Source organism: Micromesistius poutassou (genome assembly GCF_964030765.1).
Source record: "Micromesistius poutassou genome assembly, chromosome: 3".
Taxonomy (NCBI): Eukaryota; Metazoa; Chordata; class Actinopteri; order Gadiformes; family Gadidae; genus Micromesistius; species Micromesistius poutassou.
Genome location: NC_140273.1, coordinates 17753647 through 17766119, shown reverse-complemented (window position 1 = coordinate 17766119; position 12473 = coordinate 17753647). Strand labels below are relative to the sequence as shown.

At 51.0% G+C, this 12473-nt stretch overlaps 2 protein-coding genes across 3 annotated transcripts; one reads left to right on the top strand and one right to left on the bottom strand.

The window, feature by feature from the left end:
• The first annotated feature begins 1151 nt into the window (after positions 1-1151).
• Positions 1152-9199, top strand: mtif2 (mitochondrial translational initiation factor 2). The gene is made up of 14 exons (XM_084465444.1): positions 1152-1229; positions 1587-1796; positions 2454-2571; positions 2976-3147; positions 3920-4077; positions 4294-4470; positions 4916-5055; positions 5610-5734; positions 5949-6153; positions 6346-6598; positions 7389-7529; positions 7783-7947; positions 8269-8409; positions 8900-9199. Exons 2-14 carry the CDS (start codon positions 1641-1643, stop codon positions 9067-9069), a joined length of 2121 nt encoding a protein of 706 aa, XP_084321570.1. The 5' UTR covers positions 1152-1229; positions 1587-1640; the 3' UTR covers positions 9070-9199.
• A 145-nt stretch (positions 9200-9344) lies between these two features.
• Positions 9345-12311, bottom strand: sde2 (SDE2 telomere maintenance homolog (S. pombe)). 2 transcript variants are annotated; one of them, XM_084465450.1, is made up of 8 exons: positions 12191-12311; positions 11699-11816; positions 11463-11574; positions 11188-11357; positions 10739-10844; positions 10237-10320; positions 9751-10093; positions 9345-9668 (listed from the first exon to the last, which is right to left on the bottom strand). In XM_084465450.1, the coding sequence occupies exons 1-8, from the start codon at positions 12299-12301 to the stop codon at positions 9450-9452; spliced, it is 1263 nt and encodes a 420-aa protein (XP_084321576.1). In that variant the 5' UTR covers positions 12302-12311; the 3' UTR covers positions 9345-9449. The 2 variants fall into 2 exon arrangements, with proteins under 2 accessions (XP_084321576.1, XP_084321577.1); XM_084465451.1 differs by having other exon boundaries at positions 9345-9665.
• Positions 12312-12473: the final 162 nt, after the last annotated feature.

Genomic DNA, 12473 nt, shown 5'->3' with positions numbered 1-12473 from the left:
GATACACCCTTTGGCAAGGGAGGGAATCAAACCACACTCTTGAACTGTCCTCAGCCTCCTCCACAACTACAGCAGCACAGAGTCTGAATCCGTCCAGGCATCGCTAGGTTACCAGGTTGCTAGGTTGTGTAAATATGTAAACGTAGGTTCATGTTCTCTATTTTAATATTGTTCTGCTGCTGCTGGCCTCCGGAGGAGCTCTGCCCTCAACCAGCCTGGAGGAACCTGGACTCGAGGAGTTTAAGGGTTAAAGGTCACAGGTTAGGGCTAAAGGGTCAGGGGTGAAGGGTCAGATGTTAAGGGTAAGCTATGCCCACCTTCTAACAGGCTGATGTCACTAAACTCCTGAAGGAGGTTTGGGTTCCTACACAATAAAAGTTCCTCACTCCTCCTGAGCTGTGTTGAACAGGCAGCTGCGGCCAGAACCAGCCAGTTCTGTGTGTCCATGTTTACAGAGAGGAAGCAGGCATGGTACCGTGGTGTGGTCAAATGTGTTGTTGTTGTTGTTGTTGTGTTGTGCCTGTGGAAGATAATTAATTTATGGTTTGGACATGCTGACCTCAATCAACCAGTCCAATAAAAAAGTTTTTAAATATGTTGAAGTCATCTGTTCACCTTTTGGGTTTTCAACATCAAATGTCACATCCACATATTATTTATTTAGGCCTTTAAGTTCCCATAGGAACATAGGCTGTCGACGAAGCTCTTCCATCCTCTCCGGTCTTGGGCCCTCTGCTCCAGATGTTGCCACGACAGCCCTTCTTTCCTCAACTCCTGTTCTGTGGTACTTCACCAGGTGTTTCTCGGTCTGCCCCTCTCGATCTGCCTCTACATCCAGATAGCTTTTTGTTATATCTTCAATTTTTTCTATACACTAGATCACAAATCCTTTCAAGAAATGTTACTTTTTTAACATGGTTAAATTTATTTAACCAATTGTCTCCAAGAACAGCATAAAAACCTGAATTAAATTAACTACAGTCAGTAGTGTATACAATTAATCAAAGGGCCTTAAATAATAAATAAGTGACGGGTTGGTGCCGAACTAAAGTTCCCCTCCTGTCCGCTAGGAGAAAACGACATTTGTAATGGCCACGAGGGGTCGCTAGAGGTCCCCTGTACTCATGCTGTGTTAGAGCAAGAAAGTGTCATGGCGGCGCCCTGTCACAAGTTTATTCATCCAACTGTTTTGACTCGAAATGAAGAGAAATAAATACATTTGATTGAAGGTGAGATATTAAACATGACTTGGATGAGTGGTTTCACACAACCGTGCTTAATGTCAATGTTTGTAAGAGCGTTTGAGATTCCTCTCTAGATTCACTGCAGCCTTCTTGTAGCTAGTTACAAGTATTATCATGTGTAACAACCAGAACATGAACCACATGAACCCGGTCCACCAGGGCCTCTACACGGGCATGTGGGCCGTGGGTTCACCCTGCTGATGACACTCGTCCTGTTTTTGTGAATTATAATACTGATGACACAAGATGAAGGCTTCTGATTCGTACTCTGGTTCTGCTATATATCTGTATATTTGTCCAGGCTAGTGTTGTGTTTAATTGATGTTGTGTGTGTGATTTCAGGTGTGTGTGTGTGTGCGCGAGTGAGTTCAGGTGTGTGAGTGTGTGAGTGCAGGTATGTGGGGGGTAGTGAGGAGCACCCGGCTCCTGAGCCCCTCCTCCCTACTGGCACGGCTCCTGTTCCCTCCTCTCCTCTCTCCTCCTCTCCTCTCTCCTCCTCTCATCTCACCTCCTCTCCTTCGCCAGCCAGTCAGACAGCTCGCTGCCAAACAGGTAGATCACACACTGTGTGCATGTGCTTGCATGTGTGTGTGTGTGTGTGTGTGTGTGTGTGTGTGTGTGTGTGTGTGTGTGTGTGTGTGTGTGTGTGTGTGTGTGTGTGCACGTGCACGGTAGGGTGTGTGCATGTTTGTCCATGTGTGTGTGCCTGCGTGTGTGTTTGTGCATGTGCGAGTGTGCAGGCAACATTACATTAACAATAACATGGCATTAACCTACCTATCCTTAATAACATGCTCCCACACACCTGCTGCAATATGAACTGCCAACATACTACATGTTATCAATTCATAGTACTGTGATATGACTGTGAAATGATTCATGTGAACATTAGGAAAATAACACAGGATTATTAAACTAATACTAACATGATTTGAAATTATTCATGTAAACATAATAATAATAACACATGATTATTAAACTTATACTAACATGGGTTGAAATCATTCATGTAAACATAAGGATAATAACACATGTTTATTAAACTATTACTGACATGGGTTTAAATGATTCATGTAAACAAGGTTAAAAACACATGATTACTAAACTAATACTGACATGGGTTTAAATGATTCATGTAAACATAAGACACAGCAGGAGAGCCATGACGAGGGGCTCCAGGGTCATCTTACTAAGGTCATGTGCTTCCAGGTGAAGGGTCAGAAGAAGGGTCATCAGAAGGTCAAGGTCAATGCTGACAAACAGGAAGTGGAGATCAGGAAGAGGATGACCGTAGCGGAACTCGCTCGGGCCATGAACAAAGATCCTGGTAAGACCTCTGACCTCCAGGCCAGCTGATGTACAAATGACCTCTAGACCACCTGACCTCTGACCTCCAGGCCAGCTGACGTACAACCAAATGACCTCTAGACCACCTGACCTCTGACCGCCAGGCCAGCTGACGTACAACCAAATGACCTCTAGACCACCTGACCTCTGACCTTAATAATGACCTTAATTATGTGTGTGTGTGTGTGTGTGTGTGTGTGTGTGTGTGTAGATATATATTTGGTAATGTGTGTGTGTGTGTGTGGGGGGGGGGGGGGTATATATTTTATGATGTTTGTGTGTGTGTGTGTATATATATTTTATTGTGTGTGGGTGTATCTTTTATAATGTGTGTGTGTTTGTTTATATGTTATTGTGTGTGTGTGTGTGTGTGTGTGTGTGTAGATCATGTGTTTGAGGCGCTCCTCAACACGCCTGCGGAGCTGCAGTCTCTGGAGGAGGAGGAGGTGCTGGAGGAGCGCTGGATCAAGGAGGTGGTGACGCGCTCAGGGATGAAGTACCGCTGGGCGCGCCTGGCCCAGGAGAAAGAGCGGGAAAACAGGGACGCCAAGCGGAGGTATGGTTACCATGGCAACGCACAGAGAAGGGTTTTGTATCAGTTTCATATGTATCTCTAGGTGATGTATCTCTATGTGTGCAGGGTGCTGGGTCATGTTCTAGATGTTGTACCTCTCTGTCTGCAGGGTGCTGGGTCATGTTCTAGATGTTGTACCTCTCTGTCTGCAGGGTGCTGGGTCATGTTCTAGATGTTGTACCTCTCTGTCTGCAGGGTGCTGGGTCATGTTCTAGGTGTTGTACCTCTCTGTCTGCAGGGTGCTGGGTCATGTTCTAGATGTTGTACCTCTCTGTGTGCAGGGTGCTGGGTCATGTTCTAGGTGTTGTACCTCTCTGTGTGCAGGGTGCTGGGTCATGTTCTAGGTGTTGTACCTCTCTGTGTGCAGGGTGCTGGGTCATGTTCTAGGTGTTGTACCTCTCTGTCTGCAGGGTGCTGGGTCATGTTCTAGGTGTTGTACCTCTCTGTGTGCAGGGTGCTGGGTCATGTTCTAGGTGTTGTACCTCTCTGTGTGCAGGGTGCTGGGTCATGTTCTAGGTGTTGTACCTCTCTGTGTGCAGGGTGCTGGGTCATGTTCTAGGTGTTGTACCTCTCTGTCTGCAGGGTGCTGGGTCATGTTCTAGGTGTTGTACCTCTCTGTGTGCAGGGTGCTGGGTCATGTTCTAGGTGTTGTACCTCTCTGTGTGCAGGGTGCTGGGTCATGTTCTAGGTGTTGTACCTCTCTGTCTGCAGGGTGCTGGGTCATGTTCTAGGTGTTGTACCTCTCTGTGTGCAGGGTGCTGGACCCAGGCAGTCTGCGGGCGCGCCCCCCCGTGGTGACCATCATGGGCCACGTGGACCACGGGAAGACGAGCCTGCTGGACGCTCTGAGGAGGAGTCAGCTGGTGGAGCAGGAGGCCGGGGGCATCACGCAGCACATAGGGGCCTTCCTAGGTAACTACTAACTAGTACTAACTAGTACTAACTAACCTGGAGGCTGAGACATCACTCAGCACATAGGGGCCTTCCTAGGTAACTACTTCTAACTAACTGTGTGTGTGTGTGTGTGTGTGTGTGTGTGTGTGTGTGTGTGTGTGTGTGTGTGTGTGTGTGTGTGTGTGTGTGTGTGTGTGTGTGTGTGTGTGTGTGTGTGTGTGTGTGTGTGTGTAGTGGCGCTCCCGACAGGTGAGCAGATCACCTTCCTGGACACGCCCGGTCACGCTGCCTTCACCTCCATGAGGGCCCGGGGAGCCAACGCCACCGACATCATCATCCTTGTGGTCGCCGCCGATGACGGTGTGATGAACCAAACGGTGGAATCCATCCAACACGCCAAGAATGCCCGAGGTACATACACACTAGTGTGTTGGACATGTTAAGAACGCACGGTGTGTTACGTGTGTCTGTAACTTGTTTGTAACCTGTGTTAACATTTGTCTGTATCATGTTTGTAACGTGTGTCTGGAACTTGTGCTTGCAACGGTCTTTTGTAACATGTTTGTAATGTGTGTTTGTAACATGTGTCTGTAACGTGTGTATGTAACATGTTTGTAATGTGTTACTATGTAACATGTGTCTGTAATGTGTGTGTCTAACATGTTTGTAATGTATGTTTGTAATGTGTGTATGTAACATGTGTCTGTAACGTGTGTGTCTAACATGTTTGTAATGTATGTTTGTAATGTGTGTATGTAACATGTGTCTGTAACGTGTGTGTCTAACATGTTTGTAACGTGTGTATGTAACATGTGTCTGTAACGTGTGTGTCTAACATGTTTGTAACGTGTGCCAGTCCCGGTCATCGTGGCGGTGAATAAGTGTGACAAGCCGCAGGCGGAGCCGGGCCGCGTGGCGCGGGAGCTGCTGGAGCACGGCGTGGTGGGGGAGGAGCACGGAGGAGACGTCCAGGTCATCCCCGTCTCCGCCCTGAAGGTCAGCAGCGCCATGGAAACAAAGCCCCTCCCACTGTTGTACGGGCTCCTCCCACTTTTGCACTAGACCCTCCCACTGTCAGACTAGCTCCTCCATTTGTTGTACTAGCTTCTCGTGACATGGTGAGTGGGTCATGTCGTGACAGGGTGAGTGGGTCATGTCGTGACATGGTGTTTCGTGATAGGGTGAGTGTCTTGAGACAGTGAGTGTGTTGAGAGGAGTGTGGATGTGGTGACATGGTGAGTGTGTTGTGACAGGGTGAGTGTCATGTGGTGACATGGTGAGTGTGTGGTGACATGGTGAGTGTGTTGTGACAGGGTGAGTGTCATGTGGTGACATGGTGAGTGTGTGGTGACAGGGTGAGTGTCATGTGGTGACATGGTGAGTGTGTTGTGACAGGGTGAGTGTGTTGTGACAGGGTGAGTGCGTTGTGACAGGGTGAGTGCGTTGTGACAGGGTGAGTGTCATGTGGTGACATGGTGAGTGTGTTGTGACAGGGTGAGTGCGTTGTGACAGGGTGAGTGTCTGGTGACAGGGTGAGTGTGTTGTGACAGGGTGATAACCTGATGCTGCTAGCTGAAGCTACGGTGGCGCTGGCAGAGGTTCTGGAGCTGAAGGCGGACCCCAGCGGCCTGGTGGAGGGCGTGGTCATCGAGAGCAGAACCGACCGGGGGAAGGGGTGGGTGACCATGGCAACCGCACAACTACACTATACCACTGTCTGTGTGTGTGTGTAGCATATATACACACATGAGTGTTCACGATCAGTGTGTGTGTGTGTGTGTGTGTGTGTGTGTGTGTGTGTGTGTGTGTGTGTGTGTGTGTGTGTGTGTGTGTGTGTGTGTGTGTGTGTGTGTGTGTGTGTGTGTGTGTGTGTGTGTGTGTGTGTGCAGTGCGGTGGCGTCTGTCATCGTGCAGCAGGGCACTCTGAGGAGGGGGTGTGTTCTGGTGGCGGGGCGGAGCTGGGCCAAGGTGCGCTTCCTCTTTGACGAGCAGAACCAGGCGCTGGAGGAGGCGGGGCCTAGCCGGGCGGTGCAGGTGGTTGGCTGGAAGGACCTCCCCTCCGCGGGGGAGGAGCTACTGGAGGTGGAGTCTGAGGTGAGAGGTCACTGAACTTGGTTATGCTAGCTTGGGTATGCTAACCTGGTTATGGTAACCTGGTTATGGTAACCTGGTTATACCAGCTTCCCGTCCAGTCGTCGTTTCTCTGAAGGCTCTCCAGGGTTCTCCTCCTGAGCACCTCCTCATGCTCCTTTTAACCAAACGAACCAATCACGGTTGATTCGTCAGCAACGGGCGCGGGAGGTGGTGGAGTGGAGGAGCTACGAGGAGGAGCAGGCCCAGCTGAAGGAGGAGCACAAGGTCATCCAGGAGCGGCAGCAGGAGCACCAGGAGCGCTACCAGGAGCAGCGGCAGAGCCACGCCCACCTCAGCTGGCGCCAGAGGAAGGCGGCGCTGTACCGCGCCAACCGGCAGCAGGCCGCCATGAGGCCCAGCGAGAAGACCGAGAAGAACCAGCACTGCCTGCCCCTCATCATCAAAGGTAGGCCCACCTGGTCCCCTAACCACCTGGTACCCAACCACCTGGTACCCTAACTACCTGGTACCTAACCACCTGGTCCCCTAACCACCTGGTCCCCTGACCACCTGGTACCTAACCACCTGGTCCCCTAACCACCTGATACCTCACCACCTGGTCCCCTAACCACCTGGTCCCCTGACCACCTGGTACCTCACCACCTGGTCCCCTAACCACCTGGTCCCCTGACCACCTGGTACCTCACCACCTGGTCCCCTAACCACCTGATACCTCACCACCTGGTCCCCTAACCACCTGGTACCTAACCACCTGGTACCTAACCACCTGGTACCTTACCACCTGGTACCTAACCACCTGGTCCCCTAACCACCTGGTACCCAACCACCTGGTACCTAACCACCTGGTCCCCTAACCACCTGGTACCTAACCACCTGGTCCCCTAACCACCTGGTACCTAACCACCTGGTCCCCTAACCACCTGGTACCCCAAACACCTGGTACCTAACCACCTGGTCCCCTAGGGCCTCCTAAACATCTAGTGTCCTAGGGCCTCCTAAACATCTAGTGTCCTAGGGCCTCCTAAACATCTAGTGTCCTAGGGCCTCCTAAACATCTAGTGTCCTATGGCCTCCTAAACATCTAGTGTCCTATGGCCTTCTAAAACCCTCTGGTACCCTAGATGGAATGACATTGAACATATTATCATTTGGTGGCGAGGATGTCGTATTTAGGTTAAGCATTAATCTGGTCCGAGTTGTTACTGATCTTGACGACCTTTCACCCCTGACCTCAGGGGACGTGGACGGCTCGGTGGAGGCCATCCTGAGCCTGCTGGAGAGCTACGACGCCCACGACCAGTGTCAGATGGAGCTGGTCCACTTCGGCGTCGGAGAAATCTCAGAGAACGACGTGAACCTAGCAGAGACCTTCTCAGGTAGAGGCAAGCCGTCCACAAGTATGTACGGATGTAGTCCTCACTAGAGGATGTGGGTTACATGTTGCCATGGTGACATGTACTGGTTTGATGTTTGACGTACATTGTGTTGGCAGACACACTTTGAGAAGCGACCCGAGTTCTGTCGTGCCTCGTTAATATCTGGAGCACTGAGAACTGTGTTCTCTAAAACACTGCTGCTGGTGGAGCTCACACGGCTCCTGATACGGAGCACTAACTCCTCCACCCCCAGGCTCCATCTATGGCTTCAACGTGTCGGCCAGTAAGTCCATCCTGCGCCTGGCGGAGAAGAAGGGCGTCCAGATCCACCTCCACAACATCATCTACAAACTGATAGACGGCCTGAAGACGGAGCTGAGCAGCACGCTGCCGGCCCTGCTGTCGCACAATGTCCTCGGTAGCTATGCTATGCTACATACACTAATTACACACCCTACGCTATGCTGCACATGCTAGGTACACAGGCTACACTTCACACGTTATGCTAGCAAAGTTCAGTTTTTCACTAGAGACCTCCCTCACATCACTTATCGCTCTGCCTCACTAGAGACCTTCTTCTCACCACTTATAGCTCTATCTGCCTCACTAGAGACCTCCCTCACATCACTGCATGATGTGCTTCCTCCTGATCCTGAGGCTGTATTTGCCTCACTTGAGCCATTCCTCCCATGTGGCTAATGTGCACTAATGGGAGCCCCGGCCCACGCTGTGTCCCCAGGAGAGGCTGCGGTTCTGGCCGTGTTCCAGGTCAGTGTGGGCAAGAAGAAGGTTCTAGTGGCCGGCTGTCGGGTCCGCAGCGGGCTGCTGGACCGACGCATGAAGTTCCGTCTGCTGAGGGACCAGGAAACGCTATGGGAGGGTGAGGACTCATGTATAGAGGTGTTATAATAAACAGCACACTAGAACATGATTCACAGGGGGCAGTCATCACTCCTAGTCTCAACTAGGCCTCCGACAGGGGCAGGTCTTTTTTTTTTTTATCCCAAAAGCAGATACACAGAAACACAGGTTTAATAGTAGATGCCTTTTTTTAATGCATCAAGGCTGATCGTTTAACTTTAAACACGACTAATAGCACTGCCTATGGAAGACCTCGCACCAAACTAGTTGGATGCCAATGCTGGAGAAACTTGAAAGATCTGGGGGCTCCCAAATAAAAAAATACCTAACCCTAGAATAACAATAGGTATCCACAGATACTGTGAATACCTAATATCACTAACATGGTTATGAATACAGGATTACCATATATTAATCATGTAATAATATTAACACACCCCATATTTATATTACAATTCTAGCAGGTTCTGAGGCTGTATTAATATAATGTCTTGTAACTACACCACCAGGCTCTCTGACGGCATTGAAGCACCACAAGGACGACGTGCAGAAGGTGGGGACGGGGGTGGAGTGCGGCCTCTCCCTCGACACCGCCCTGGAGTTCAGCCCTGGTGACGTCATCGTCTGCTACGAGGAGGTCAGCCAAGCCCAGGTTATCGCCTGGGACCCGGGCTTCTAGACCCCAGCCCATCCGTAAACCCAGGCTTCAAGAACCCCAGCCTATCCGGCCGGACCCGGGCTTCAGGATCCCCAGCTCATCCGGTGATACCCGGGATTCTAGACCCCAGCTCATCCGGTGGGACCCGGGCTTCTCTAGACCCAGGTTATGGACGGCCCGTGCGTTGTCAATTCAGAACAACCGACAGTTGAGAGAAAGCAGTGACAATCTGGTTCTGGTTCTAGTTACTGGAGAAAGTCTCCTCGCTCTGTCTGGCTTAAGAAAGGAAACTGAGATGGCTGGGGCAGCGTTTAATGTAAATATAAAATGTACACTGAAATAAAGTCAATTGAAGAACATTGGGACTCATTTAAAAAAAAAGTAGGCATGGCTGAGAAGCATCACTTCTTGCCTTTAGCGCTGGTCTTGGCCCGCAGCAGGGGGTCGATCTGCTCCGGTGTAAGACCCCTCACAGAGTACAGGCGGCTCGCACGCTCCTTCAGGGTCCCCCCGCACTTCAGCCCGCGGGTCCGGAGCTCCTCCTTCAGCTGGTCCAGACCCGCAGCCTCCAGGTCCTCTGGGGAGCCGGCAGCGTCCAGATCCAAGGGCGTGTGCACCTGCTGGGGCGGCAGAACCACCATCAGACCAACCCCATCACAACCAGTCAGATGAGTTACTGCTAAAGAGGACCCCGGATCTGACCTGTGGTGCGGACTGCGTCGGCTGGGGCTCAGTCGGCTGGGGCTCATTCGGCTGGGGCTCATTCGGCTGGGGCTCATTCGGCTGGGGGTCTTGGTTTGTCTGGGTCATGGGTTGAGGTTCGGGTTGGTCTGAGCCGGTGGAGACCGGTTCAGGTTCCGGTTGATCTGAGCTGGTAGAGACCAGTTCAGGTTGGTCTGAACCAGTAGACATTGGTTCAGGTTCCGGTTCCGGTTGGTCTGAGCCGGTAGAAACCGGTTCAGGTTTCAGTTTGTCTGAGCCAGTAGAGACCGGTTCTGCAGAGGGTCTGGCAGGACTACTACTGGAAGGCACGTCTTCCTTGGATCTGAGGAAGGTTTAGAGACACGAGTCCACGTTAGAAGACCCACGCGGCCATGTGGGTCCGACACAAGGACCTCATGGAGGGGGAGCCGTCTCACAGGAGGACCGGGATGAGACCAGGTGGACTACAGATTGTCATGACTGTACCTGGTCTGGTGAGACGGACCGGGTCGCTCCTCTTCTTCATCCTCTTCCTCACTGTCGAGCAGGTCTAGATCTCCAACCCCACTCCTGAGAACATCAGAGTCCAGATACATCTAGTACCAGCTACATCTTTGTCTATATCTACTACTTCCACTATCTATATACATACAGCTAGTACCAGCTATATCTGTTACTAAACCCACTATCTCTATTACTAGCTATATCTTCGTCCACTTCTACCACCTGTAAAACCTAAACTAATCACCTCATACCTAAACTAACCATCTCTAACCTAGAACCCACTAACTACCCCCCTTCTACAACAAAACTAACATAGTACCTAAACCCCTCCAACCTGGTACCTCCTTAACTAACAATTCCTAACGAAGTACCGCAACTAACAATCTCTAACATAGTACCTAAACCGTCTCTATCCTGGCCGTAACTGTTCAGCCTAAGCCATGTCTACGCTAAACCAAACATGAAAAGAATTTGGTTGACTTACCAGAAGCGTTTCTTCTTCTTGGGTATTGAATCTGGATGCTGCTTGGTCCGTTTAGTACTAGGTCCCGCCTCCGCACTAACCACCCCAGAGGAGGAGGCCTGCATGCCTGAAACACCAGCAGTAGAGCTAAGACCATGCCCACTACCCAGGCCACATCCACTACACAGACAACTAGGGGTTAGGGTACCTTTAGGGTCTCGGGTTTAGCTTTAGGGTCCAGGGTGTGAGATTAGCTTTAGGGTCCACGGTTAAGCGACGTGTCTAGCTTTAGGGTCTAGGGTTTAGCTTTAGGGTCCTGGGTTTAGCTTCAAATAGCAGAAACAACGCAATAACAAATATATTCATAGGACGAGGAAGAGAAAGGATGGTCCTTCCAGTCTTGTATGAAGCCGTGGCGATTTCTAAATCCCCTGGACTCAGCTGTGTAGGGCCAGGTCCGGTTCACCCACCCTTCAGCACCGAGTCCTCCAGGCGCTCCGACAGGTCGTGGCACTGCTGCTGGTAGTCCGGGTCAGTGAAGTGGTGTTTGGGCTCCACCAGCTTCCTCTGCAGTCGCTCCACCCGTCGCTGGTCCTTCTCCCCCTCTAGCTCCGCCTGCTTCTTCAGCCACTCCGCCATCCTGATGGAGAAACCCCTCAGGCCGTCATGCTTCACTCTGGTGGGAATCTGATAAAGACTAGAAGCTCTGGTTCTCCAAGCACTGCCATGACAACAGGCGTCTTACTCTTTCTCGTGGTTGACGTCTCGGAGGCGGCGCCCGCTCAGGTCTCTGCACGCCTCGCGGTTCGTCGTCTTCTCGATCTGAGCTCCCAGAGCACGGAGCATCGAGCCGAACCCTGCACCACAGTCACATCCCATGAAGTCCCACATTCCACACACAAACAGTCATATACCATACACAGTCACACATCCCATACAAACAGTCACACACCCCGGTGTGGGTTTGTGCGAGTGCCTCACCTCCTTTCCCTCCACATAGCCTGGGCTCCAGGTGGTAGACCGAGCCCTGCAGGAGCAGCTCCGCCGGCCCGGACACACGCCCGTTGGTCGTGACGTAGAAGTCCTCAGAGGGAAGACCCTGAAATACAAGGTACACTTTATTAATCCAGAAGAGTTTCCCCCTCGACTGGGTAACACCCTGCACCATCAACCACCCATATACTAACACTTCCCACATCGATCCCCTCGCGTCACATCGAAAAACACATTTCAATGAAGACTGAACGGTCAGTTTCCAGAAGTTACGTTAAATATCGCTTCAATAACAACCACCTGACTAGCCGTGTATCTACACGAAAACAAACAACCACATATCGAAAAAGACGACTGCTCGTATTTTAAGTGTCTTTTTGAGACTTTGGTCGCGGTGTGCTAAGCTAAACAGCGACACAAAGCTCAGCTGGACGCATGTCCTCGTCTTCAGTACGACAATCAGCAGAACATTATGCTTACATGATCAGTCAGGACGTCCTGGACCAGGTCTCCGACCCTCGAGCCAACAGGTAGAGAAACAAGAGGAACATTAGAGAATCTGAGAACGGAGCTAGAAACAAACAGCTCCATGTTGTTGCTTTCTTCTTCTTCTGCTCTACTGGAGAACAGATTCTTCTTCTGTGCTACTGGAGTACCGCCTCTTTCTTCTTCTCTGCTGGAGGACCGCCTCTTCTTCTCTGCTGGAGGACCGCCTCTTCTTCTCTGCTGGAAGATCGACGATTTCAGATTTTTATTCTTCCAC

What these genes read in the sequence shown, in the direction of transcription:
- sde2 (XM_084465450.1), bottom strand. Translation starts at nt 12,301, where the DNA reads ATGGAGCTGTTTGTTTCTAGCTCCGTTCTCAGATTCTCTAATGTTCCT. An exon ending in AGGACGTCCTGACTGATCAT is followed by an intron (nt 11,817 to 12,190) that starts GTAAGCATAATG and finishes CTTGTATTTCAG; the next exon opens with GGTCTTCCCTCTGAGGACTT. An exon ending in AAGAAGAAGAAACGCTTCTG is followed by an intron (nt 10,321 to 10,738) that starts GTAAGTCAACCA and finishes TGATGTTCTCAG; the next exon opens with GAGTGGGGTTGGAGATCTAG.
- mtif2 (XM_084465444.1), top strand. Translation starts at nt 1,641, where the DNA reads ATGTGGGGGGTAGTGAGGAGCACCCGGCTCCTGAGCCCCTCCTCCCTA. An exon ending in ACACGCCAAGAATGCCCGAG is followed by an intron (nt 4,471 to 4,915) that starts GTACATACACAC and finishes AACGTGTGCCAG; the next exon opens with TCCCGGTCATCGTGGCGGTG. An exon ending in GCTGTCGCACAATGTCCTCG is followed by an intron (nt 7,948 to 8,268) that starts GTAGCTATGCTA and finishes CTGTGTCCCCAG; the next exon opens with GAGAGGCTGCGGTTCTGGCC.